Consider the following 27,951-nt stretch of genomic DNA (forward strand, 5'->3'; position numbering starts at 1 on the left):
AGGAAGAGTTCAGCAAACGTGAGGTGCAGCTGGCTCACTGCAGCTGTTTAGGGCAGCCTGGGCAGGGGTACCTGCCCCTTGCACTGTTAGCGATTCTCTTCATGAAGTTCCCAGTTAACTTCGTCTTCCTGCTCGTGAACACATCGAGCTTTGCCCATTTTCAGTGGGGGAGGATGGATTTAGTCGATTATAGCAATCCGAACCGGCTGCCTTGCTGTGGGTACGTTACCTGTGACTTGTTCCACGGTCGGCGGGGCCGGGAAGGGCTCGGGCCTGGCTCCGCACTGGTACGGTGAAGGCGCTGTGAGCTCCAAGGGCAGCCGGGCTCCCGGGGAGGCTTTTCCCATCACCGGTCACAGCGCTCGCTCTCGGGAGCTGCAGCGGAGCCAGCTCAGCGCAGCTCCGGAGGAAACTGCCGGGAAAAGGCATCCGGGTGAGCCGCTGGGCCGAGGCGGCTCCCGGCTGGGGGGAGCACTGGGCGCGGCCTCCCGGCACGGGCCCGCGGCTCCCGCCCGGCGCAGGAGCGGCCCCGCGCGCTTCCCCCCGCGCTGAAGGGCAGGCGACAGCGACCCGCCATGGAGAAGGCAGCGGGCGCGGAGCTCCGTCAGGGCGCGCTGGCGCCGCTCACTGCCATCTGCCTGGGTGAGTGCGGCCCGGCCGCTCCCTGGCGGCGGGGCACGGCGGGCAGCGGCTGTGGGGACCCCTCCTCCCTGCGGGAAGTGACCGTGGGTGGGGGGCGCGGGATGGGACGAGGCTGCAGCACACCGGATCGTGCCGGCGGAGCCCCCTCCCGTCACCCCGCTTCCGAAGGGGCCGAGGGCCGGCGCGGCCGCGGCTCGCTCGGGCACCGCTCGGGCTGCCGTGCCCGGCGGTGTGGGGCCGCGCAGAGCCGGATCCAGCGGAACCCATCGCCTTGCCCTTGGCTCTGGAAGCGCTGCCGTAACCTCGCGTGGCCCAGGAAAAAAAAAAAAAGTTCAGGAGGCATCAGCGGTTCTTCCGTGGGCTGTGAGCTTGTGCGGAGTGCGGTGCGGGCAGCGGCGCCGGGGCTCGCTTGCGGGCTGCCCGGCGCTTCTCTTGAGCGGCAGCGGGAAGAAACATTTTCTCGCCCTCCGTGTCTCTGCCATATTCTGCTCTGTTCCCTCCCGTCTGCTTGAAGCCGTTGCTTTCCGCTCTGCTTCTCGGCAGGTGCTAATTTATGGCAACGTGATGAAGCGTGGTGCTGGTTTCCAGTCTGTCAGCCGTTCAGTCAGGCTGTTGTTAGGCAGAAGCGCTGGCGCCTGGCTGTGACTAGAGGAGCGAAGGGCAGGCCCGGTGTGTGACAGCGGCACGTGGAGTTCGGGGCTGCTGGAGCTGCTGGAGCTGCCTGCTCCGCTCTGCTCCGCTCTGCTCCCTGCCAGAGGATCCTGCCGGGGCAGAGCAGTCAGGAGCGGCTGGGCACTGCTGGGCTGCGCTGAGCCCTGCAGACACACACTCGGTAAACTGTCACCGCTCCTTGGTCCAGAGTGCTTTAACCCACGTCTCTTTGCTGATGAAGTGGATTAGAGTTAATTTTTAATAATCCCAAGTGGCAGTTGCTGATCGTTATGCAAACGATCAGAAAGGGATATCTTGTGGCCAGACTGCTTGTTTTTGTAACAGTGCTTCCTCAACATCAGTGCTTACCTAGGAACATGTAGGAAGTTGAAGTTTAAAGGTTGCTGTGGTTATTTCAAACGTATCTATTTTAATTAATGTAAGTACAATGTAAAAAGTTAGCTAAACTACAGAACAGTTTGAACATCCAGGTCGTAAAACTCTTCTGCAGAATCTTAACGGGATTCCAGAGATGTGCACAGCATGAGGATAATGTCTGCTGCGCTGCTTATTTAAAGTTAGAGAAAGATACATATTTTCCCTGTATCTCTGAATTTCATCTTCTTTGGGGGGTGTTTTGGGTTTTTAAAATTTTGTTTAGTTTTTTTTTTTTTTGTGGCCCAGTCAGACCTTTGTTAAACCTGTTATTAGCTGTCATAAATAGCATGGTTATTGTTAAAATGACTAATGAGATAATAAAAGCTTATGTAAACTCCAGAGCTGAAGTGAGAACACTTCAGAGAGGGAAGCTTAGGTGTGGGTCATGTCAGGCTGAAAGTTTGGTAGATTTCTGCTTTCTATGACTTCTAGAATTTCACTGTCTGGCTCTTCTTTTCAGCTGGAATGTTTTATTCATATTCCTTGCACAACTGACAGTAGTGGAAGTTGAGAAACATGAGAGGTGGGAAGCTTGTAAGGTATTTTGCTTCAGTGAACCCATAAGAATTTAATGCTGCTACTTTAACTATTTTTTGTGTTTTACTTCCTGCTTGTCTGTCCTTTCCTTTTATCCTTGTTTTTGGTTCTTGCTTCTTGCCATTCTCTCCTTGTTTTCCCATGGCCTGTGTGTGGGTGTTTGGTGTCTGTTTCAATGTACTGCCACTGACCATTGCTGTGTGACCTCATCTGTAAACTGCTGCTCCAAAAAGCTGGAATTGGCTGGAATTGGGTTTGTTTCAGCTGTTCTTTTGTGAAGCCATTTTGTTTATCATTCTGGAGAAATTCTGGAGGACATAGAAAGTTATCAAAGGATAAGATATCAAAAGGAATCAGTGAAGCTGATGTCTCTCCTTCTGGCTGTGGGGAAAGCCTGTCATTTGGTTTGGAGGTGCCAAGATGTAAATTTCCCTTTTGATCCAAATAGCCACTTTCCAAGCTGAAAACCTCACCCTGAGCATTATTTAGCAATCCAAATGAGTGGCACAGTAAGTTTCCCACATGGAGTTCAAGCCAACTGAACCACTTCAGGGATTTTTTTCTGGCTTTCCCATACCTGCTCAACAGTTAAGAAAAAGTGCATCTAGGAAACTTTCTAATACTCCAGTCTCTCACCTGTTTTTATTTTGGCAAGAGACAGGAAGATCAGTAGGGAATGGCTGTTCTTTCTTGTGAGCCTCTGCTAGTTTTGAGAGTTGGGTGCTGGTTTAACAGTGCTCTTGTGGTTTGATTTGATGGTCGTGAGTGAGCAAAATGGGTATTGGAAACTGTAAGCTTATTGAGTTGCTTGGGAAAATATCTGGTTTAAGACTTAGATTTTATTTTAAAGAGCTATTTTTGCTGACTTCTTGGTATAAAAGGGTTTGAAAATGAGAGTGAAGAACTCGCAACTGCAACCAATAAAAGCTTTTTTGCAGAGATAAATGAGTATTTTTGGGGGCTCTCTTTCTTAGGTATCTGCCAGGTGTGGTGTGCAAGGCTGCTATAACTGCATTTGTGTGGTAAATGAGGGCTCTCTGTTTAACAGTCCCCAGTAATGTAGCTCTGAGTTGGCTAATTCCACTCTATTGTGTCCCTTGTCTTTATCCTACTTATTTCCATTTAAAGGACATTGGGGCCTCTTTTAAGCCGTGTGAGGAAACCTCTGCTTCAGAATTTGTTTCTCTTAGGGCTGTTGGGAGTGTTCAGGTAGGAAACATAAAGAAAGATTACAATGGTAGTACAGACCCAGACTCTTCCATACAATGGATCTTCAAACAGTGCTTTCAGTTGTGCTGATACTAGTTATGCAGAGTATATTCATGTACTTTCTTTGGAGCAAAACCAAGTATTTTACTTCTCATGAATATAAATATGTGACATAATCATGGATTAATTTCATCTCAGTCTTTAGGACTGTATTACTATGGTTACAGGAATAGTGGCACTTTAATATTGGATGAGGAAATGTTGTGTTGCTGTTACTGCTGCGATCCAGAGTTTGTCACAAACGGATGTGCTGCTTTGCCAGAGTTAACAGGGCCCTGTTGTTTCCTGGTACACAATAGTATTTTTGCTCCTAGGTACTCTCACCTAACAGAGCAAACTAGCACCGTGAAAGAAGAAATAATTACATGGCACATTGTTATTATCATATAACAAATGTTAGCTAATTATGTAATAAAATCAGTGCTGTTAGGGTCCTTTGAACATCATAATAAAGCTCATTAACACAAATCTGTGGCTCAGGTGTGTTTCTCCTCAAGCTGGAGCATTCCATATGCTGCCATTTAGTTGCCCTCCTTGTTTTGTGTATTCCTAAAAGCTCAGTCCCAAGTGCTTAGTAAGAGGGGGAAGTCACTGTCCTTGTCCCTGAGGTCTGTGATAAGTGACCCCAGGAGCAGTTTTCTCTCTGTTTTGCAGGGCCGGGCCTCAGCCTGGGGTCTGTAGCAGTCCTACCAAAAGGAGAAAATTGATATAAGTCATGGAGGGACAGCTGTAGGCACCTGGGCTGCTGCAGTGTGGTGACTGAAAAGCATGACTGGGCCTGAACTGGAAAGCTGAGGGATTGTTTTTTATTTCCACCCCTTTAGTACTTTTTGTACCTCTTGTGCTGGTTTAAGTTATAACAGAAGGTAGTCAGGGCAAGGGTCATTGTTTAGGGATGTGTTTAGACAGTGTAGAAGACAATGGGGGCCCACGCTCTGAGCCATAAATAGTGTTAATTGTCAGCTGCTTCCTAAGTGACTGTTGGGAACAGGGACGGTTTCTCTTCCTCTCTTCTCCTATTGTTGATTTTTAAATGATGTTTTTGACTAAATTCTTGCCAAGAGATTACCTATTAAAAGATTTAGGACTTAACATATGCAAAATAAAGCCAAAGTGAGTGCTTGGGCTTGTTAAATTAAGTTTTTGATAACATTTTAAACCTAATTTTTTTTTAAACATTTGTCATTTTACTAATAGGCTATCTTTGTATATTACAGATTGTTGAAATGGGAACAGTCAGTGGGACACGCTGTAATTTTTAAAGAATGTGTGGGGAAACTAATAAATATGCAAAATAAAGCCGAAGTGAGTACTTGGGCTGGGATGTTGTAAATTAAGTTTTTGGTAACATTTTAAACCTATTTTTTTAAAACATTTGTCATTTTACTAATAGGCTATCTTTGTAGATTACAGATTGTTGAAATGGGAACGGTCAGTGGGACACGCTGTAATTTTTAAAAAATGTGTGGGGAAACTAATAGGGAACTACATGTTAATGCTGACTTCTGGAGGAACAGTGACATAGGACAAATTTTCTTTGGCAATAACTACTCTTTCCAGATCACTTTAATGGTATACACTGTGAGAGGAGACTTTTGAGAAAGTGAAGAGCCTTTGGAACTTAATTTGCAAGTCAAATATATGTTGCAAGTACTGCCTCATCCTGTTTTGATTGTATTAGTGGACCTTGTTGAAAACTTCATTGCTTTTGCTCAGTCAAGGCAATCATGTTAGCTTTAGCAGCTGATTTTCAAGGTGACATTTACCTGAGGGGAACAAACTTTGCTTTATTCAGAGAAGTATTTAAGGATAATAGTTGCGTTTTAGTGTGATTGTTCTTCTGTGTTCCATAATTAAAATTAATCCTTTGGAAGATAATTTAAAATAGATTGGCAGTTGTTTCTTTTGATAGTGTGTTTCAGAAATACTAAACATCCACTGTGTATTGACTTGTTTTAGCTCCAGTGAAGGATAATAGTTGATTACACGACCTGCCTGTGCAGATAAGCAAAGTTCTGGTTGGGAAACTGCAATGCATTTGTGCTAACACCCCAGCAAACACCTAGGAATGGTTAACTATTGACTGCCGCCCTGTACTGCTAGAATTTGTCTGAACATTGTTTTTCTGTCTTTACACAGTGAATCTCCTCCTGACTGGGAAGATAGAAAGTGCTGTTACCTCATTAGGTAAGACATACTTTTCTTACCTCTATTTACTGTTCTTTTGAGCTGTTACTGTTTCTTTCCCATGCAGAGAGATGTTCTAATGAAAGAGTGACTTTTTGAATGACATTTGTTTAAGACAGACTAACAATGACATCTTAGGAAGTTTAGGACTTTTAAGTCTTCCTGGGCTTTGTCACGGTGTCCCGGAGGGTGAGGGATCACTGTCCCGGTGTCCCCAGGGGCAAGGGATCGCTGTCCCGTTGTCCCCAAGGCCTGCTCTGAGTGCTTTAAGCCATCACCCTCTGTCACACGCTGCTGTCACTGGTTGTTTTCTCATCTGGTGCTGTTCAATTGTAAATGGTTCCAGTAACAGTAAATTGTTCTCTCAGCCCCAGTCTGCATCTCGGCTTTACTATGAGGGCTGTGGGATGGGAGTGGCTGCATGAGGCTTATTTTCCATTGGGGCTTAAACCACAACAGGATTATAGACTGCATCATTGTCATTGTGATGGATCAAAATTGTAAGTTTGAGGCTAAGGTTGTAGTGCTGGGTATGTTTAGAGGAAAACTCTGTGTTTAGGAAGTGTGCCTGGGAGAACCAAGTCAGGGAGAGTGGCTCATTCCTGAAGAAGCTAAACCAAGAATATTAAAAATGTCTCATGAATGTCAGTGTGGAAATTCAACCAGAATCACAGCACTTAGTGTAATTTCCTTCTCTCTAGCAGTGACTTACTGACATTATGGGAATATTGCATTCAGGGTCCTCTTGGTGATAAGGACCCTCTTGTGACTGTCAATCCACTGTCATACGTGTAGATGTACTTTATTCCCAGAGAGGCTGTAACTTATATTAAAACAGAAAACAGCAAATAAGGGAGATGGGAGGAAAGTATATTGGAAAACAGAAAAATAATTCTAGGACAGAACATCAAATCATGTGGGAGCTTGAGTGTTCAAGTCAAAGTTGGGGGTTGAGAGGAGGTTTAAATCAGGAGAAGGTAGTAATTTTATGATTAGGTAACCAGCCTAAATTAAGCTTAGAGGAAGTGTGGATAAACCATGCAGGACGTGTTGTTTGCAACATAGTATTTTCCATTCTTTCAGTGGAAAAGGTACAGAGTGTCATTTATGTCCTGGTATGTTCTGCCTGGATGGTTCTTCAGCTTTTGATGGAGTTTGGCATCTGTTTGGTGTATGAGGCATGAATTTACAGAGTGTAAATTAAGTAATTACACAGTTGCTTACTTATACTGGTGATACTGCCCCAGCCTAAAATATATAGGGTTTCTTCCAGTTGGCTGTGCTGCTTTTTAACACTTTTTTCACTAGAAATGGAGTTGTAACATCTGGCTTTTATTCTGCAAGTATGCTGAAAACCTGAGAGTATTGTATCCTTCATGTTTTCCTGTCTTCATACACTTTTGAGAGTAACCTTGTCTCCTGTTGGTGTAACTGGAGCTTGGGGTGAAAATGATGAACAAAGGTCATTGCAACAGAGGGATCCATCCGTGTGCAGCTTCTCCTACCTGTGCCCACACCAAGCTGGGTCGGCCTGTTGGTCGAGCAGCTGAGCTCAGGTTTTGTCACATCTCTAGGTGGAACCCTTGGACTCTTTCTTCACTGGCTCTGATCAAGAGCAGAAGCCTGGAGACTGGGCAAAGCCAAGGGGAGCCTTAAAAGTCTTCTTTTTCCACAGGCATAAGGGATCTGCATTAAACCATGTGTGCAAGCCCTCCTTGAGGGAGCGTTGTGAGAACTTGGGGAGAGTGTCCTGACTCTGAGGGAGCTACTTGAGGAAACGTGTATTGCCAAACATTTGGGTTTGAGAGGAGCTTCCTTGTGGCAAATGCAAAACATCTTTTATCCTGGAGCAGATGGTAGGGTTGTGTTCCTTGTGACTGGGACAGGCCCTGGTGCAGAAGAATGTGAAGCTGCAGGATTTATTTTTGTCTGGGATTGTCTGAAAATGTATTCCAGCACAGCATAGTACCCTCAGTGCTGTCCTTTGGTGAAGCTTAATGTATGTTTTATTACAGTTACTCTTGCAAAAATAAAAGTAGTATTATTAATGTAAAGGTTTTGGAAACGTCATTGCACGTATTTGTGGCATATTTAACTGGCAGAGGGAATCTACTGCTGTTTACAGTAGAAGAAATCAATTTGATCATTACAGAAAGCCTCATTAAGATTTATGCCTTCTTGACAGAAACTCTGAACTCAGATCTCTTCTGGCATTTGTTTAAAGTTTGGGGTTTTCTTTTTCTTTGCTTGGTGGGTTTTTTTTTGCTTGTTGTTGTTTAGTTGGTTTTTTTTTTTTTTTTTTTGCTTGTTGTTTATGTTGTTTAGTTGTTTTTTGGTTTTTTTTTTAACTGTGGAAGATTTATTATTGTCTGTCTTTATAATTTATATTTTCTTTAAAAGCACCACCTCAGTAAGATTTTTGGTTTAACCGTGGAAGATTATTGTCTGTCTTTATAATTTATCTTTTCTTTAAAAGCACCACCTCAGTAAGATTTTTGGTGGGTTGGTTGGCCAAACCAGGAATTGGTATTTTTATGTTTTTTCAGTAATGCTAAATGTGAGAAAGTTTGGAGTTTTTAGTGAATTGGGATTTCACTTTCCTTCTAGGTTTGTGCAGAAAGGCTGTGGAAAGACACTGAATTGTTGAAAAAGTGTTATCATTGCTATTCTTTTGTGTTGTCACTGATGATAAGGTCTTCAGAATCCAGGACTGTGCTTTTCTATTTAGGAACTTCCCTTTCCTTTAGATGTTTTGGCAGTTTGAACAGGCTTTTGTTTATTTTCCTTAAGGAATCACAGTGTGAAGCCCTAAGTACTTACTAACACAATACTTAGGCATGTGTGTGATTTTGCAGACTTCATGGCCAGGAGCTGAGGAGGGAATTGGGACCCTTTTATTAATATTGAAGCCCCAGCAGCATAAAATTCTGCCCTTGTGTGGTTTTACCATTTTGTTGTCAGCACTGAAGGCTGTGTTTAGTAAAAGTATTTCTTTCAAAATTTATGTGTGTGAAAAAAGAGCTGCTGAAAGCTGTGCTGGGGTATTTCACCTTTTCTTCCTTGCAGTGCACAAGGAGTGGAGGGGCAGGCGACTGCTTTAGGGAGGAGGTCGATGGATGTTTGCAAAGCCTGTAGTAATGAGGAAAAAAAGATAGGGAAAAAAGGCATCAAAAACATGAGGCAATTAAGTGAGGTTCGGGTAAACACTGCAGTAGGTTTGGAAGGGGTGTATGTGTGTGTGTGTGTCCCGTGTGCTCCAACAGGTTTAGGGGACCGTGGACATACAGTTAAAACAGTGTAATTAAATTCTGGCAATAGTGTCTTGGTGTCATTCACAATGATAGTGTACTCCATAATCATCTGTGCCCAAAAATCGTTCCTGTATCTCTGAAGTTTCCCGGTCAGGAGTGATGTGTGTGTGTGTGAGAGTGCTGTGTGTGTGTGAGAGTGCTGTGTGTGTTTGTGTCTCTCTGAGTGCTGTGTGTGAGTTTGTGTGTCTGTGAGTGCTGTGTGTGTGTTTGTGTGTCTGTGAGTTTGTGTGTGAGTGCTGTGTGTGTGTTTGTGTGTCTCTGAGCGGTGTGTGTGTGTTTGTGTGTCTCTGAGCAGTGTGTGTGAGTGCTTTCTGTGTCTCTGAGTGGTGTGTGTGTGAGTGCTGTGTATGTGTTTGTGTGTCTCTGAGTGATGTGTGTGAGTTTGTGTGTCTGTGTGTTTCTGTGTCTCTGAGCAGTGTGTGTGTGAATGCCGTGTGTGTTTGCTGTGGTGCATGTTGTTCCAAAGCTGCCCCGAGCAGCCTCTCTGTGCCTCGTGGTGGCGGCTCGGAGATAACGGAGGGGAAGCGGCAGCGATGCCGTTTACAGCCCAGGCCCGGTGTCCTCTCTGGCCGCTCGAGAGGAAGCAGCGGCTGAAGCCATTTCCAGCCCTGGTGCTGGTCTGTCCGCTCCCCGCGGTTTCAGGCACTGGGGACACCGCCGGGAGAAGAGCTCGCTGCCGCCCGCTCCGCTTCCAGCCGCTCCCAGCCGAGAGGATCTGCCCTGCCGCCCTCTCCTGACTGCCCCTGCCTCTAGCAAGACAAATGCCCTCCGTGAGCTTGCAGCCCCCCGAATCCAAAGAACTTCAGTCGGGGCTCCAGCTGTCAGGAGATAAGCCAAGGGAGAGGCAGGAGAGCGGAGTGGGGACAGTGGAGAAACACTGACACCACTTCCCCCTTTGCCTGTGATCCGCATGCTCGAAATCTAGGGCACCACCCTGGGCGCTGTGCCTGGCAATTTTTGTTTGGGGTCTCTTTTTGTTTTGGGGAGTCCACAGGGTTGAGCAGTTTTGTATTTTAGTCGTTACTTGCTGTTGTTTCTTGTCGTCCTTGGATTAGGAGCAGTGAGGAGCAGCAACATTGACTTTAAAACTCGGGAGGCATGACGTGAAACTTTATTAGGAACTTCAGATATTTATAGGCAGGATCGTTCACCCAGAACCTCCTTGGTTCTCAAACAACACCCCTCACACAGTTGGTTTAGTTAGGAACAACACCTTCTTGTCCATAAACATCACAACATTCCACATGTTCACAAACACCACGTGTACACACTTGAGATAAGAATTGTTTTAATTCTTTTCTTTGAGCTTCCCACAACTTCTCCATGACAATGCCTGGGAAAGCTATCTGTTTCTCTCTCTCTGACTAAACTGTCTCATCCACAGTTTCTGACTTGCTATTCTGCTTTTTAGTAAAAAAAAAAGGGTTATTTTTTCACTTAATCTACTTACATTCATTACTTACTTGGACCCCTGAGGGAGATAGCTAGACCCAAAAGCTTCTCCTTTAAATTCTCTTAAACTAAAACAGATATTAATTCAGATTTGTGGTCCATTCAAATCAAGAGCTTTGCAAGAGCAAAGCAATTGTCCTTTTTATTTTGAGTAGGACAAGTCTGAAAAGCTTGATATGTGTCAGTGGGGATAAGGCCATGGTAAAGTATTGGCAACAATAGCCATTGTCAGATGAACTGCCAAAAATGGCATTTAGTGTCAGTGCAGCCCTTTCCTCCCTATGACCTTAGATTTGCACAGCTACAGTTCTTCTGTTGAAGGGAAGAATCTGTTTCTTTTGTCACTTGTTTTTTTTTTCTTGCCTCACATTTATATCAGATGTGCAGTGTTAGTAAGAAAAAGCATTTCTCACTGAAGACCTGAACTGTGATGTTACAGTGGATCCTCTACATTAGGAAACAATGTTATTCCAGAAGAAAAATATGTAGTGATATTACATCAAAAGAGCTGGGATACTTAAGTAACTATTACTCCGAGTCCTTGTAATTACTTCCTAAAACTGAGAAACAAGTATTTGGGAGAATAATAGCTCCCCTAAGTACACTGATGGATGTGTGAATGGAAGTGCCCAGCATCAGCCTGTTGGTGGGATTCAGAATGGAAACTAAATAAGTTTTGTGTAATCTCAACTCTGTTTTATTGTAAGTACTATGAGTAAGGGATATTTATCCAGAACATAATACGGTACAAGGGCAGCAGAAATATTTGCACAGGTGTTACTGGAAGCCTCTCGATAGTGCTGTCTGCTTGTACTTGTTCTCTCACTTTATGGATTCTGTTTCCTTCCCATTCTGAAATGTTACTAAGCTGCAGTTAGGAAATGCAGCCTTTCCAGCTCCTTTATGTGCTTGCTAGCTCTTGGTCCTCTTCTGCTGTGGTGATATGTTGATGCAGTAACAAGTATGTGGAGGAGCACAGTTATAGACCTAAATAAACTGAGAACTGGAGTTGAAAAGTCCTTACATTTGCTTTTATGTTTCTGTAATTGCATTTGCATCTCAGTATTTGCCAGCACGTGGCATGGAGCTGTTCTGGTTTTACAAATGTGATAACAAAAATGTTCTTGGTTTTGTGTCTTCATTACTGCAAAATATTTGTTTGGAAAGAGATGCTTTCATATATTTATGTATTCTGTATGTTTTTGTGGCCTATATACATGTATTTCAGTGGAATGCTCTACCTGGAGAGTAAAAATAATAGCATTTTTATGTTTTGCCTCAGGTAAGTTACTCACCTGATGCTTTTTGTATTCCTGTGGCTCTCACTTCAGAAGTGCTTGCTGTGAACAAACAGAATAGTGGCAGGCCCAGGTTTCCTGGAGGGGAGGTGCTGCAGCCCAGCCCCGCCAGGAGCCCTGCAGGCAGCCCGGCCACCTGACTCCACTGCAGCTCTGCTGGTACTCCTTCCTTCCTTCCTTCCATCCCTCCAGTGCAGCTAAATCCGATCCCAACTGGGAATTGAAAGTGGTGTTACAAATGTGATAACAAAAATGTTCTTGGTTTTGTGTCTTCATTACTGCAAAATATTTGTTTGGAAAGAGATGCTTTCATATATTTATGTATTCTGTATGTTTTTGTGGCCCTAGAAACTAGTAGGAATTATATACATGTGTTTCAGTGGAATGCTCTACCTGGAGAGTAAAAATAATAGCATTTTTATGTTTTGCCTCAGGTAAGTTACTCACCTGATGCTTTTTGTATTCCTGTGGCTCTCACTTCAGAAGTGCTTGCTGTGAACAAACAGAATAGTGGCAGGCCCAGGTTTCCTGGAGGGGAGGTGCTGCAGCCCAGCCCCGCCAGGAGCCCTGCAGGCAGCCCGGCCACCTGACTCCACTGCAGCTCTGCTGGTACTCCTTCCTTCCTTCCTTCCTTCCATCCCTCCTATGCAGCTAAATCCGATCCCAACTGGGAATTGAAAGTGGTGTATTTGTGTGGCTGGATTTCAAGCAATACTGTAAATCTCTCATTTATAATGCAGTGTATTTGGATGTGTATGTGTATGAGGTGACAAGGTATAAGCAACCTTTTTTTTTCCCCTTGCTATATTTTTCAGCTACGAGAATGTAAGCTTCTGTCAAAAACTGAAATATTCAACTGCAGTCCACAAGTCATGCTCGAGATAGTAATTTGTTTTAAAAATAGTTTAGATAATATTTTTGGAGAATGTTCAGAATAGCTGTTGCATTGCAGAGAATTTTCCCTCTTGTAATCTGCTTGAAGTATGTTTTCTTATCAGAACAGCTTTTCAGCTTGTTCTCAGAACGTTTAATTTTCATTTTTGAATTGCTTAATTACAAATTATAAGTATTTGATATAGCCTGCTGTTTTCCATAGGAAGAACTAAATGTGCTTTGAAAATGCTGAGCTTTATGTGGCCTTGTTTGCTCCTTTCCTGTCTTGAAATTTTTTCCCATGTATGTGGGTTCAGAAGGAATTTAGAGTACTTTAGTAATGTTCACTGAAAACATTTAACATTGGACTGCAGTTTACTTTTTTGTGGGAGGGGTGGGGGTGTGGTGGTATTTTTTTAACCCTTACAAACTCTTCATGTGGTTAAGTGAATAAACAGCATGTCCAGGAACATGTCCCAGCAAAATGAGCTACTAGCTACTTTACAGTTAATACAGATCTTCACTTGCTGGGTGACCTTCCTAGGCTTTGGGAAGCTGGTAAGGATTTCTGTATTACATCCCCTTGCAGTAATATTGATTGTAGCCCATGGTGGATTCATACAAGATTATGGATTTGTCCTGCATTGCAATGCAGGTTCTGCCTATCTACACTTGGTGTGAGTGTCTTAATTAAAAACCAGGGCAGGGAACAGAGCAGTGAGAGGATAAAACTGTTGACTCTCAAATGTCTGCAGTCTCCAGAAACTGATGAAAGCTCTTGAAACTAATATGAATTGTTGATTAGGCAGAGCATTAACAATATTATTTGTCTCCCCTTATTGACAGCTGCTTGCAGTGGAGAACTGGAACAGCACACGGAGAGACGGGGAGTCATCTATAGTCCTTCTTGGCCATCCAACTATCCTCCAGCCATAAACTGCAGCTGGTACATCCAAGGAGATCATGGAGATATGATAACAATTAGGTATGGTTGGATATTTCTGGAGGCAAAGGATTGCTTTGCTGAAACAAAACAAAATGTGAGTTTACCTGATACACCAAGGAGAGGCTGTCTTCAGAGCCACTGGATGATCAAAGATTGCTGAAATTGTTTACATTGGAACATGGTTCCAGGTTGGGCACCTCTCTCCATTTAAAAATGCTTCACCATGGCTTGTTTCTGTGGGCTACTTCTGACATCTGTGATTACACAAGTCACTTGTGGTCTTTTATGTATTTATCCTCACAATGCCCATGTGAGATTCCATATACCCCTGACACTTGAGGGAGTGGGAAACAGCAATATATCTACTCACATTATATTCCCTTCACTGCTTATAAATAGGAATAGGTGAAGGCTATAAAAACTGCAACAGCTTCAGTGGGCATGCAAAATTCTTAGAAAAAACATAGCATTTTCACTAATATCTTAGAATGGTGCTATGTTTATATAGACAGTTGAAGATAATTATTGCTTATTGTTACTTGTTTACCAAAAGACACATGCTTTTCTGCTTAATATTTATTTCCAACAAATCAAATAATAGTTAGCGTTTGTGGTACAATTTCAGCTCAATTAGAAAAATGCTGTTCAATAAAGTACATTGCAAAATGTACTGCAAATGGTTTGTTAAGAATATTTAGGGTATAATGTGAGCATACTGTGGATGTGCCTAATTTCTCTGGGCTAGTGGTAGGATCCTTCATGAGACAAGAATTTCTTACTTAAAAATTAAAACCTAGGAAAAGTTTTTTGGGGGCTTTAGTACTGTTACATTTGACACCATCTGCTCATTCTTTGCTTAAAAGGGCTGCAAAATCTCTTCAACTGCAGATGCTCAGAAATTGAAACAAATCTGCCACAGATGGAATAATAGGAAGGCTCCACCATCCGTAGTTCAAAATAGGAACTACTCACCAAAAGTAATGAAGTAAATACCTGCCAGCATTTGAAATTCATAAATAGAAATATGCTTTTAAACCCCATTACATTACATTGGATGTGGGGAATTTGTTTCAAAGCAGAGACTGTTGGAAACTGAGAAAGCATGAGACACAGGACTTGACTCTGGAGAATAATGCTGCAGTTTAGGCTATGAAAATGTCTCAGAGCTCCAGTTAGAATTAGGAGTCTCTTCTGCCAGTGTGAGTGTAACAGAGTCTAGAGAATCAAAGGAACGTGAGGTGTGGCAATAATGTGTGTACAATTGAGATGTATGCACAGCAGCATTCAGAAAGATTTCTGAATGGCTTTGTTTTCTCTCCCTGAATGCTCAGCCGTTTCCTGCCCTCCTCTGCACACATTATTGCCACAAGGCACAGCAGCATGCCTTGAAAGATTTCTGAATGGCTTTGTTTTCTCTCCCTGAATGCTCAGCCGTTTCCTGCCCTCCTCTGCACATGCAAACAATAGAAACTACATGTTTACATCCCAGGGATTAGTGTTGTGGTGTTATGTTTGTGACTGTAAATGTGCTTGGAATGACTCACTCCAGTGGATGAAATGCAAAATGTTACAGCATCTGAGGATTTCTGTACAAGGCTGTTGCCCTTGCAATGGCAAGGATGTAAAAGAAGGAGCTGCCTTGGCTAGGATGGGAGGTTTCAAATGCAAACATGTTTTCTGCTTTCCAGTTGGATATGCTTCTTATTCTAACAATGTGTTGGTAAGGGCATAAGAGTAGCTTTTTAGATTTTCCTAGGAAAATCAAACACAGTTCTTGTGCTAACATCTGCATTTTGAAAGGTTTCAAAAAAGCCCATCTCCTTTGTGTTGCTACACAGTATGCACTTCCTTTGATCTTGAATTCTTGTTGACAACAAGGCAGCAGTGTTATGTAAGAGATATATATAAAGAGATACAGCAGGAGTCATTAAGGGATAAAATTGCAATTGAAAGTAGTTTTTATTTCTAAACTGTTTGCACTTGGTGGTTATTTTTTATAAACCCATTTTTCAGCAGCTTTCAGTAGAGCAGTGGTCAGATCTACGTGTGTATGTAAGATGCTGGCTTCTGTGGCCTTCTCCTTTAGAAGCTATGTCTTAATGTCTGTCTTTCATGTGTACATTGATTTTCTTCATACCTTCACATTTCCATGGTTATTGTTTTGCTTTATAGTTTACTTTTTAGAAATCCTTGTGGGAGCTCTCCCATGAACAGAAAGTATATGTTCTTTGTGCTTATCCCACTTTATATGCATATTTCAATGCTTTCTTTCAAATTCATGTGTCTGATGGAATGGTTCTATTGAGACCTGTGAACGAGCCTGTAGCCACTGTTTCCAGGACTATATTATGTCTCTTTAAATTTGGGTGATCAGTTGCTAGTTATTGTTTTGGAAACTACTTGATTTTTCTACCCATTTTTTCTATTTTTATACTTCTTTTCACAGAGGATTATATAAATCCATGTAAGATCATATAAAGATGTTGTATGCAGTAACTGCCTTTGTACCATCATTTACAGGCTTTATAGGGTTATGTTTCCTCATATCAAGAAAAAGATGAAAAAAAAATTTGTTTAGCAGTCACTGTTACTTGGTTGGAATTAACCCTGGTGTGGGTGGAGTATAAATTTATTATTTTAGTACTGGAATTTAGGGACTGCAAGTAAAATGTTCTCCATGTTCAGAATTCAAGACAAGAGTATTGAAAAGTGATCTACTCAGTGACCCATTCAAGCTGTCTCTTATTAACTGAGGTGAGGGGATCACCTTCATTGGCTTTCACTTCAGTGATTCATAACACTGGCTTTGAAAAAAGAAACTGTCAGATACCATTTGAGTTTCACTTTCTGCATAAAATTGAGGTCTATTCATATATTCTTGCTGGTCTGTAATTGTGTGAAGAGTTAAAGGGACTGCTTCACTGCTTTGGTCTATTTACCAAACTCACAGTGTTTCAGAACTTGACATTAATTGGAGAAAACCTCACAATGGCCATTTACTTGCTCAGCCCTTGAAGAAATAGCCCCTAATAGAAATAGCCCCTGCTAGGGAGTGTCTCTTGTCTAAGTTTATGCAGTTGGGAGCTGGGAGTGGAGTAGAGCTTTCCTGACTTCAGGTCCTTGTGCTTCAGTGGTTAAACAGAAGGTTTTAATGAGCCAATTAAGTCATCAGTTGTTCACAGTCTACACTTTCTGTGAGAAGTTGGCAAATAGAAGTAACTTTTCTTGCTTAATTGGTTGGTTTTATTTTGGGACTGTGCTTTACTGACCTATCCATAATATTTATTCTCCAATTTTAAAATTAGTTTAGAGGGCCAAATTGGACATTTACTTTTTTATTTATTTGCTAATTGCTTTCATTCAGATTTTGCATCCCATGTTTGTCCTTTCCCAGTTACTAAGAAAGCTTTCTTCTCTTTAATCTGTAGTCCCTCGTGCCTAAATTACTGAAAGGGTTGTAGAGAATTCCCTACATTATTTATAGAAGTACTTTTTTTTCCCCTAGCTGCTACTGTTCCTTTCAGTGCAGATGGCAAAAAACTAAACTCTCCTAAGCATTAGTTTTGCAGGAAGCACATTCTTCTCATATATATAGATTATTAATGTGTGTTTATGGTAGTCTGGTTTGATGAAGTACTTTCCAGCAATGTAAAAATAGATAATAGGAAAATACCATTGTAGGCTGTTACTTTGTGTGAGTACATAGGCAAAAACTGATATATATGACTAATATTGTAATTTCCTGTATACTCCTGGAGGTCTGCTCACTGTTGGAGGTAAACTCTTTTTTAGTATCATGCCACTGGAAAAATAATCAGATGAGTTACTGATTTCTGCAGAATTCAATAAAAACAAGACTTAGTGCTGCATTTCTCAGTTCATATTGAGTTCTGATCCCCAAATTCTGAATACTTTCAGTGTTTAATTAGTTACTGTTGTACTTCTCTATAAAAATGTGGAAGAGACATTCCAAGAGCAAGACAAAAGCATCTTTCAGGAGAAACAAAACCTGCAAATTTTGGTCCAATAATTTTGGTCTTGTACACCAGTCTCCTTCTACATTCCTGTATTGTTTTGGAGATCCACAGGTAGCAGTGAGAACAGCCCAAGGCCAGGCCATTTTAAAGGATGTTCTGTGATGGTGTTGTATTTTGTTTATGTTGTGGTTCTGGTGTTGGAAATGCCAATGTTTTACTGCTTTTCCTCTCCCTGCCCTGTGAACTAGGGCTGTGTGCTCTGCTTGTGGAGAGGAAACACAACCTGGAGGAAAGCCAGGCTCTCCTTCCCTTTATCCCCAAGTGCCAGGATGCCAGGGCAGGGGAGCACTGCTCTGCAAGTGAAACTCTTGGGTTCAGGGGGGTGTCTGGTGCAGGGGGTAAGGCTGTAATTGAGGAGTGCAAGGGCTGGGGTTTAACCCTGCTGTGCCCTGCAGCTTGCATGGTAGGATGGACCCCTGGTCCCTGGTCCAGTCCTGCAGACCTGTCAGAGGGCTTTGCTGGAGAGGATTCTGCTGAGCAGAACTTTGCTTTTCCTCTCAAAAAAAACCAACAAACTTCGTTTTTCCTCTCAAATCCTGTGCTTCCCTGCCTCAGAGGGCTTTGCTGGAGAGGATTAGTGACTGAGCAGAACTTTGCTTTTCCTCTCCAAAAAAACCAACAAACTTCGTTTTTCCTCTCAAATCCTGTGCTTCCCTGCCCAAGGTGTTTAAAAACACTGTGGTACTGGCTGGTGCTGCATGAGACATGGATGATGTTACATGTGAGTACTTTCTGTTTCAGTATGGCTCCTGCTTCTTGTTTCAGTCACAAAAAATGTAGTTTTTTGATACAAAAGGTCTGAGACTTCCCTCAAGATCAGTAGGTACAGACTTCAGTACTTTTCCAAAGACTGTACAGTGGCTGTGTAGTCCTACAAGCAGAACAAGCACAAGTCTTTGTCCTGTATTTCCACTGTATACCAATACTCATTCAACCCTTTTGACAGAAAAATTTGCATTCCAGTTTGAGAAAGCTCAGCTGAATAAATAAATGTTTTGTGGGTAGCAGGATTAAGTTATTCTTCAGAGGACTATAACAGAGCAGCTCTAGATCTAATTAGAGATGATGAAAGAAGTAAAGCAGTAGAGGCTGAGTGCAGTATTCAGGAGTCTTGGCTAAAATAAATCATTGGGCTACTTAATGTCAGAGTAGAATGGCAGAAACCTCTAACAGAACATCTTGTCACAAATGCATTATGAAGTGAAGCCAAATTTTATATAATTACAAGTGCAAACATATGTATTCATGTTGTTTTCATAGTTCTTTAGAAGGTAGTGTTAGTTGTGATGTGTATAATGCTTTTGGTCTTGTAAAATCACCATCAATGTAAATGAGGAAAAAATTGCTTCTAGTAGGGGCAATATACCTTAAAAGGGTGCTGAAATAATGACGATGCTTTACAGGAAAAAAATTGCTTCTAGTAAGGGCAATATAACTTAAAAGGGTGCTGAAATAATGACGATGCTTTAATCAAAGGAAAGTTTGTTGAAAATACATCTGTTGATTAGTTTGCATAAGGGAGAACTTAATTGCTTTGACTTTGTCTCTTAGCAGAAAAAATTTTAACATGCTGTGGTATCTATTACACATAAAACTTCACATTAGAACTAGAACATACACAGAGAAATTGTGTTTGAAACTTCTAGGCACTTGGGATTAAGAGATTTGTTTTTATAACAGAGTTTGTTTTTGTGAATATTCTGTATTTCCCTTTTTGAATACCAAGGCATTTTTTTTCAGTAGGATGTGTGTCTCTGAGAGGCATGGTGTTCTTAGGGAATCTGTTAAACACAGTGTTTCCTTGCAAGTCTGTTCTGCCTCATCACCCTTGTACTCTGTGGCTGAAGTTTGGATTGGTTAATGAAGAAATGTGGGATTCTGCTCTGAATCTGTCCGAGATCCACAAGTGACACTCAGGAAAATAATTTATCCTCTGTATGCCTGGGCTTCTGCATTGGAAGCTTGAACTAAAGGTTGCTCCTTTTCCACAACCAAAAAAATCTGTTTATTAGCAATGTACAATACTAGACTTAAAAGATATTAATTGTACATGAATGCAGGCTCTTGAGAGGTATTGCTGTCATCTGCAAAGGAGTTTGTAAACAAGGTATGTGCATGTGGCTGATTTTCTGTACTCTTCCTTTGTATGAATATTGAAAGTGTTAAATATTTTTCTTTTTTTTTTATTTTTTTTTTTTTCCTAGAAAGAAATGCTTTTTAAAATTATAGACAGGTTATTGTATAGGCAAATTTTCCCCTTGGGTTGTGCAGTCTGTGTTGTGCAGCCAGGCTATGGCTAAATTATTTACTTGATAGACAAAAGTGGCTCTTTTCTATCTATTTCTAGCAGAGCAAGGAAAATGAGTGCCAGTGCCACTGGCTGTGGGACCCAGCTGGAGTGCTGGGAGCTGGGTAAGATAGGAGAACAATTTGTTTGCATCTGAAAGGTTCATCATGGTACATCTAAAATAACTACAAAATAAAGCACCAGAAGATGTAGTAAATGAAGTTGTAACATACAAAAAGAAATTTTTTAGTCATTCCCCCCCACCCTTCCCAGTTTTGAGTTTCCATTTCTTGATTTAGTGACTGTTCCCTTTTCTTAGATACTTCTGCTGTGGGGCAGATGGGTATTTCTAACATTTAGTCAAAAAGTTTTCATTAAAAAATTCCTATTAACAATCCTTCAAGTAGACAATAGAAATCCTACATGATGTGTGATGCCAAAATAAGTTACAGAGAGCAAAACTGATGTGGCTAGAAAGAAATGCTTTTCAAAATTATAGACAGGTTATTGTATAGGCAAATTTTCCCCTTGGGTTGTGCAGTCTGTGTTGTGCAGCCATGCTATGGCTAAATTATTTACTTGATAGACAAAAGTGGCTCTTTTCTATCTATTTCTAGCAGAGCAAGGAAAATGAGTGCCAGTGCCACTGGCTGTGGGACCCAGCTGGAGTGCTGGGAGCTGGGTAAGATAGGAGAACAATTTGTTTGCATCTGAAAGGTTCATCATGGTACATCTAAAATACCTACAAAATAAAGCACCAGAAGATGTAGTAAATGAAGTTGTTTGTAACAAACAAAAAGAAATTTTTTGGTCATTCCCCCCCACCCTTCCCAGTTTTGAGTTTCCATTTCTTGATTTAGTGACTGTTCCCTTTTCTTAGATACTTCTGCTGTGGGGCAGATGGGTATTTCTAACATTTAGTCAAAAAGTTTTCATTAAAAAATTCCTATTAACAATCCTTCAAGTAGACAATAGAAATCCTACATGATGTGTGATGCCAAAATAAGTTACAGAGAGCAAAACTGATGTGGTAGCTCAGTAATGCTGTCTCACATCTCATGTAACAAACAACTTTGTGAGTAACTAAAGCTTCCCTGATGCTTTGGATAATTCCTTTTCATGGTGCAGTGGCTGTTCAGTTCTTGGTCATTAAGAACATTTTATGCAGAACACCTGTAACAGAAATACTCTGGTTTATCTTTGAATGGCTGAGTACTTAAATCTTTTTATTTTGGCTGCACAGTCATCTAAAACTTCCTTGCAAAATGTGCTGGTTTCAGAAGCTTGAGGAGATTTCTTGTAGCAAAGAATTAAGTGCTGTGGGAATAGTTCTTCACAGCTGGGAAGACACAGAGGTTGGTGGGAGAAAGGGTGAGAAGAGGAAGGACATTTCTGGGTGGAATGTCCTTGCACATGTTTGTTTGTCATCTCAATTTCCATTTTAACTTATCACTTTCAGTGTTCTGTTACTTCTCATGCTCTTGCTGATAACATTTTTTTGAGGGTTATTAAGCCAATGTGTTTGGCAGGACCTAGAGGTGTGGGTAGGCTGGGTCTCCTGCCTAAATGAATTAGCTAGTTTACATGGTTGCTGTTCTTTCCCTTTCAGCTTCAAAGGTCAAGATCTGGCAGGCATTGACAGCCTTTTGTAAATACACATTGATATCAGAAAAATTATCTTTCCATTTATCTTTTTCAAATAATTTGTCGTTGATGTTTGTGAAAAATCCTATAGGGCAGGAGATCTGTGTTTTGCAACAGCTTTTCTGCCTTTCTGAAAATTCTGTCTAGATACTTGCATGGAGTATGCACAACTTCTGCCAAGTTAATTTGGTGTAGCTGAGTTACATAAAAAAGGACCAAAATTAATTTCTAAGTGTTCTGAACAGTGTGCCCTTTCCTAATGAGTATGCTTTTCTGTGCAGTCTGCAATCTGCTATTGTCATTGCAGATTGCTGAATAGAAATGCAATCTGTTTCATCATCAGAGGACAAATAGCACATATGGTTCCTGAGCCACAGGTTAGGGATTATTATCCAGTTGTGTTCAGTGTTCTGCAAACAGTCATGGCTCCTCTTTGTACCAGATAAGCTGCTGTTGAATAATCACTTGGCTTGTGTCAGCAGAAGGGCTAGAAATTTGACTCTGTTATAGTCTTGTTTGCTCTGCATTTGCATTCCCAGAAAGGGAATATTTTAATCTTTGAATTAAAAGATAATGGTGTTAGATTTTCGGTTTCATTTTCACCCCTATTCTCTTGGTCTCTCCTTCTCATCCATGGCTTGAGGAGTGGATTTGTATCTCATATTTAGCCCTTTAGGATTCTTTGTACTGCTTTCTACTGTTCTTTTTCCAAGACAGTGGTCAACCCTGTCATCCCTAGTTTTGTAGCTTTTTTACAGTAGGAAATGACTGCTGAAATTAATCTACTTTCTGTATAATGTGTTCTGGAATTTTGCTTTTCCTCATATCTGTATTTTAGGAAGCAGTTTTATTTAAGGACTGAATAAAAGAGGACTCATTCTCATTTAGCCCTTTAGCATTCTTTGTACTGCTTTCTATTGTTCTTTTTCCAAGGCAGTGGTCAACCCTGTCATCCCTAGTTTCGTAGCTTTTTTTGCAGTAGGAAATGACTGCTGAAATTAATCTACTTTCTGTATAATGTGTTCTGGAATTTTGCTTTTCCTCATATCTGTATTTTAGGAAGCAGTTTTATTTAAGGACTGAGTAAAAGAGGACTCATTCTTTCAGCTTTTGGAGCTTCTTTGGTGTGATGTTTATACTTGTGAGATGGGTGCTTTTCCAAATTAGGGGATGTGCTTTGTTCCTGTATACTCAAGGTGGTATATAGGAGGTAGATGTTTCATTATCTTTGAATGTGGTACCTTTATGTCAGCACTGCTTGATGCAGAAAGTCAGCCATTGGAGTTTGTTCTTTCTCTGTTAGGTTTTGTTCCAGATACTGGTCCTCTTTGTAACTTGTGCTTTCTTTTGTTCTCTGTAGTTTTAAGAACTTTGATTTGGAAGACTCTCAGAAGTGTGCAGTAGACTGGTTGATGATTGGCCCGTCTTCCAAGAGGGAGGAGTACAAAGTGTGTGGATCTTCCATACCTCCATCTTTCATCTCTGCAAGGGACCATGTGTGGATCTTTTTTCACTCAGATGCATCAAGCTCAGGACAGGCTCAGGGATTTCGCCTTTCTTATATTAGAGGTAAAATCTTGGGGGTTTGTTGCCTTCACTTCATACTCTTGGAAGACAGGAGTAGTTTTTTTTGGCAAATGTCTTGGGTCATTGATGACTGTCAAGTATTGGTGTGGTAACACTGATATTATTTGCATGTGGCTTTTTAACTGTATTGCTGAAGTGTACTGGCCTGACTAATGAGCTTCTGACGTGCATGGTAGTAGGTGTTGAAAAGTGATATCAGATAGTTCCAGAACTTTTGTAACTGATTTTTTTCTCCTTGCCCTCTTTCACAGGAAAGATAGGTCAGTCTGTGTGCCAGTCAGATGAATTCCACTGTGCAAACGGGAAGTGTATTCCCAGTACCTGGAAGTGTAATTCCATGGATGAGTGTGGTGATAACTCAGATGAGAAGAATTGCACTATCCCTCCAACAGACCCTCCCTCCAGCATCTGTCCCTCAGGAATGTTTCAGTGCAGCACAGGGCACTCCACCAAATGCTTGCTGAACGAGCTCAGATGTAATTCAGTTAAAGACTGTGGGGACGGTTCTGATGAAGATAATTGTCCTGATCTTTCCTGTGGCAAAAGGCTGGGGAATTTCTATGGATCCTTTGCTTCCCCAGACCTGTTCCGTGCTGACCACAGCAGGTCTGACCTGCGTTGCACGTGGTATGTGGACACACAGGACAATCGGCACGTTCTGCTGCAGCTGGATTTGCAGTTAGGCTACAATGACTATGTGAAGGTGTACGATGGCATCGGAGAGAGAGGTGATAAATTAATGCAGACGTTTTCACACCACAACAACAGGCACTCTGTGAGTGTGGAGTCCTCCAAGGGCCAGCTCACTGTCTCGTACCATGCCCGCTCCAAGAGCACTGGCCATGGATTCAATGCAACGTATCAGGTGAAAGGCTACTGCCTTCCTTGGGAGCACCCTTGTGGAAGTGATGAGGAGTGTTTCACAGATAAGCAGCATTGTGATGGCTGGTGGCATTGTCCAAACGGCAAGGATGAGGAGAACTGTCCTGCTTGCCAGAAGAATGAATACCCATGTGAAGGAAACAGTGGGCTTTGTTACTCAATACTTGACCGCTGTAATAACCAGAAGAACTGTCCAGATGGCTCAGATGAAAAAAACTGCTTTACTTGCCAGCCAGGAAATTTCCATTGTGGGACAAATCTGTGCATCTTTGAGACTTGGCGCTGTGATGGCCAAGAAGACTGCCAGGATGGAAGTGATGAACGCAACTGCCTGGTGATTGTTCCCAGGAAGGTCATCACAGCTGCTCTGATTGGGAGTCTCGTGTGTGGCTTGCTGCTAGTGATAGCACTGGGTTGTGCATTTAAACTGTATTCTCTGAGGACCAGGGAGTACAGGTAAGTGTCTTGCTTTTTTGGTGTTTTCATAGCTGTGGTGGTTTTTTCCGTTTTGTTAAATGGAAAAGAAAGTTGATTCTTAACCAGAGAATTTGCAAAATACTGTGAAATCAAATCCAAGGACCTGATGACAGCTAAATAGTAGTCACTGCATTAGGCTTAGAGAAGATTTCTGGGAGTAGTGAGTGGAAATAGCAGCTCTTTTGTGGTCTGTGAGAAATACATGGTTATTGTGCAGTATGGCAGAATCTGTTTGTAACCTAATCTGCCTTTTTCTTCTCATCCCCTTGCAACAAATCCCTTGCCCCTTCCAAAAACTGAATGCTGAACTGCTACAGTGGAATCTTCACTGAATCTGAATTGAACAACCCTTCATCCCTCCCCAAAAACTGCAGTTCTGCTGTGGTGGGGCCTGTTCTCAGTGGGAGTTGTCCATGGTGTAAGCAGTGCCCCTTTCCTCTGGTTCTGTATGCCTCATTCTGGGTGTAGAGTGTGTGTGTTTCTTTGCCTATGAGAAGTGGGGGTCTGTCTGCCTTGTAGGAGTCGTAAGGGACTTTGTGGGTCCCATCTCATTGTGTGCACCAGCTCTGTGCTGTACTGCTGGCACTATGTGCTTTACATTCCCTCCTGATCAAATCTGCATGATTAAGGACCTGCAAAAGAACTGCTGTGCTGAGGTGGGAACTTCAGTGCCTCTGTTCTGGCAGGACTGGCAAACCTCTCTGCAACTGCAAGCTGCCCCTGTTGTGTGATTGTTTCCAGTTCTTAATGTCCTTTCCAAAAATAACCTTTGGGCCATTGCTGAACAAGTTGCTGCTGTTACTGGCACAACAATTACTGGCTGGTTGAAAAAACTTCAGTTTGTACAGTGTCCAACCTGAGACTGCACTAGAGAGTTTGCTGGTTTGATTCATTAGTGTTTATACCCTGTACCCTTAGTCCTTTTGTTTATTTTTGCACCCTGATAAGATTTTCACGGAGCTTAGTGAAAGCTCTGTGGTTTTACTCCTAGCAGGAGCCCTTTGGCAGTGCTTTTATACATTAGTGTCGGGGAGGCAGGACAAGCTGTTACTTCTGTTCCATGTTTTCTCTGGTTCTGTTCCCAGAGCATTTGAGACGCAGATGACGCGGCTGGAGGCAGAGTTTGTGCGGCGGGAAGCTCCACCCTCCTACGGACAGCTGATTGCACAAGGACTCATCCCCCCAGTGGAAGACTTCCCTGTGTACAATGCATCACAAGTATGCAGACACATGCCAGTAAATATTTCAGCAGCCAAACTGCTATAAGTTAGATACAATCAATCTGGAACTGTGTTTCAGTGGCTGTGCTAATTATACTGAAGTAATATAAAAATGTGTATGTGTTACAGGGAGCTGAAGAGCCACAGTTCCTGCTGTGGGTGGTTTTAAAATGAAATACATTTATTTAAAATTAAACACATTCATTAATACATTATTTAAAATTAAATACATTTAATGTATTTGTTGGGGAACAGCAGTGACATAAGCACTTTTGCTATATGTCAAGACAGAATGTATAGAAACAGAGAGAAAGGTCACAAAGTAGATAGAAGAAAAAGACTTTTCAAGCTGAAACTGTAAATACTCCTGAAATTGTAAGAAAATAAATTCTCTATCAGTATTTTTTGAAAATTCTTAATTTTCCAAAATGATTGTTTTTTCATTTACAGATAAATTACACTGGCAAGCCACTAAGTCATTCTATTTCATTGCTAAGTACTCATAAAACTCCTTTAGGGTGTCTGAAGTATCCATCTGAGATACGGTTCCTAATGTGATAAAGCATTTGTAGTTTGTTACTCCAGTGCAAAATTAACTTCCTGGACAGACGAGCAGAGCTGAAACTCATAAAGGAAACACTGTAAGGGACAGAAGTTGTGGCTGCCCTCACTGGCAGTGTTCAAGGCCAGGTTGGATGGGGCATTGACCAGCCTGGTCTAGTGGGAGGTGTTCACAGCAGGGAATTTGGAATGAGATGATCTTTAAGGCCCCTTGCAAGCCAAGCCATTCTGTGAATCATGAGAGCCTTCTGGTACAGGCAGAGCTGTCTTTGGTTGTAGTATGCAGGGAATGATTGGCATCTGACTCCATTGATTCAGAAGGCTGAACAATTGCTTTATTAACCTATATTGTATTATATTAATACTATATTATATTAAAGAGATACTATACTACAAGGAATACTAAAGGAAAACCTGTGTCTCAGGACAGCCAGAACACAGCTTCAAGTGACTGGTTACTTAATATAAACAACCATCACCAGAATCCAATTACCAAATCCCTTCAGGTAAACGATCTTCCTAACACATTCCACATGTGCAAAAACAACAGGAGCAGCAAGTAGAGCAGCAAGACTTGTTTTCTCTTCTTCTCTCTGAGCTTCTCCAGGAAAAAACCTGGGAGAGAGAATGATATCTCTCTCTGTTGAGAGCATGTGAATGCCACATTTGGTGTTCTCAAATAGTTTGTTAGATAATACGTATTTAAGAAGCAAGCACAGGGATCGAGTTTAAGTATCGTGGCAAAGTGGAGATATTCATGGGGAGGGTTTAGAAGTGTTTGGAGTGTGTGCAATGCTGGTTTTCTGCCTGTGTTGCAGGCCTCGGTGCTGCAGAACCTCCGGACAGCCATGCGCAGGCAGATGCGGCGCCACTCGTCCCGGCGCGGCTCGTCGCGGCGCCGCCTGGGCAGGCTCTGGAGCAGACTCTTCCACAGGCCTCGGGTGAGAGGCCAGATCCCCCTGCTGACACCTGCCCGCACCTCGCAGACCACGCTGGGAGATGGCATCATCAGCAGTGCTGATGGCGCTGTTGGGAGTCCCCCGCCGTCCCCAGAAGGACCCGGTTCAGAGGCAAATGGCCAAGCCAGGGGCCCACAAGAAGCTGGATGTAGCAGCTTGCAGCCAGAGACTGAAATTACAGAGCCATCGCCTTCCAACATCTTCCAGCCAAATACTTGCACAGCAGCACATGCAGAGCCTGAGGCTGGACACACCGATAAATCTTTAAGTGCTGACTCTGACAGAGAGCTTAAGCAGTCCAGTAAAGCAGATACAGGAAAGGCTTTCAGAGATCCTTTGTCTGAAAGTGTTACAGAAACGATCCATGGAGGGTCAGTATCCAGGAGGACTGTCCCAGAGGACAGTAGTTTAAGTGGAAGCCATCCACTGAGTGAAGATCCATGTAGATTACCCTTAAAAAAGTGGGAGTCTGGTTATCCAGACAGCCCTGTGAATGTTCATATCCAAGTGAATGGACAAAACCAATGTTGCCCTGACTCGTACCAGGAGGAGCCTTTGGGTGTTCATGCAGCTTGTTGCCATTCTGTGGAAGTGCCAATGTTACAGTCATCTACTTCCCTCTCTGAAAACAATACCAGTGATGATGAATCTTTACTTGTTTGCTAATAAAAATTTTTGTTTTGTCCACGTAAA

At 42.2% G+C, this 27,951-nt stretch overlaps 1 protein-coding gene across 4 annotated transcripts; it reads left to right on the forward strand.

The window, feature by feature from the left end:
• Positions 1–523: 523 nt before the first annotated feature.
• On the forward strand, positions 524–27,951 carry LRP3 (LDL receptor related protein 3). Of its 4 annotated transcripts, none has more exons than XM_039698153.1 (7): positions 524–642; positions 5,677–5,724; positions 13,505–13,643; positions 22,933–23,141; positions 23,411–24,497; positions 25,604–25,754; positions 27,118–27,951. In XM_039698153.1, the coding sequence occupies exons 1-7, from the start codon at positions 576–578 to the stop codon at positions 27,922–27,924; spliced, it is 2,508 nt and encodes an 835-aa protein (XP_039554087.1). In that variant the 5' UTR covers positions 524–575; the 3' UTR covers positions 27,925–27,951. The 4 variants fall into 4 exon arrangements, with proteins under 4 accessions (XP_039554087.1, XP_039554088.1, XP_039554090.1 ...); XM_039698154.1 differs by having other exon boundaries at positions 25,604–25,736; XM_039698156.1 differs by lacking the exon at positions 524–642 and adding an exon at positions 2,192–2,270.

The sequence above is a fragment of the Passer montanus genome, unplaced genomic scaffold, assembly GCF_014805655.1.
Source record: "Passer montanus isolate IOZ18808 unplaced genomic scaffold, ASM1480565v1 scaffold121, whole genome shotgun sequence".
NCBI classification, from domain to species: domain Eukaryota; kingdom Metazoa; phylum Chordata; class Aves; order Passeriformes; family Passeridae; genus Passer; species Passer montanus.

Coding starts and splice junctions, on each gene's coding strand:
- LRP3 (XM_039698153.1), top strand. CDS start 576: ATGGAGAAGGCAGCGGGCGCGGAGCTCCGTCAGGGCGCGCTGGCGCCG. Junction 643..5,676: donor GCTCACTGCCATCTGCCTGG/GTGAGTGCGGCC, acceptor GTCTTTACACAG/TGAATCTCCTCCTGACTGGG. Junction 25,755..27,117: donor AAGTATGCAGACACATGCCA/GTAAATATTTCA, acceptor CCTGTGTTGCAG/GCCTCGGTGCTGCAGAACCT.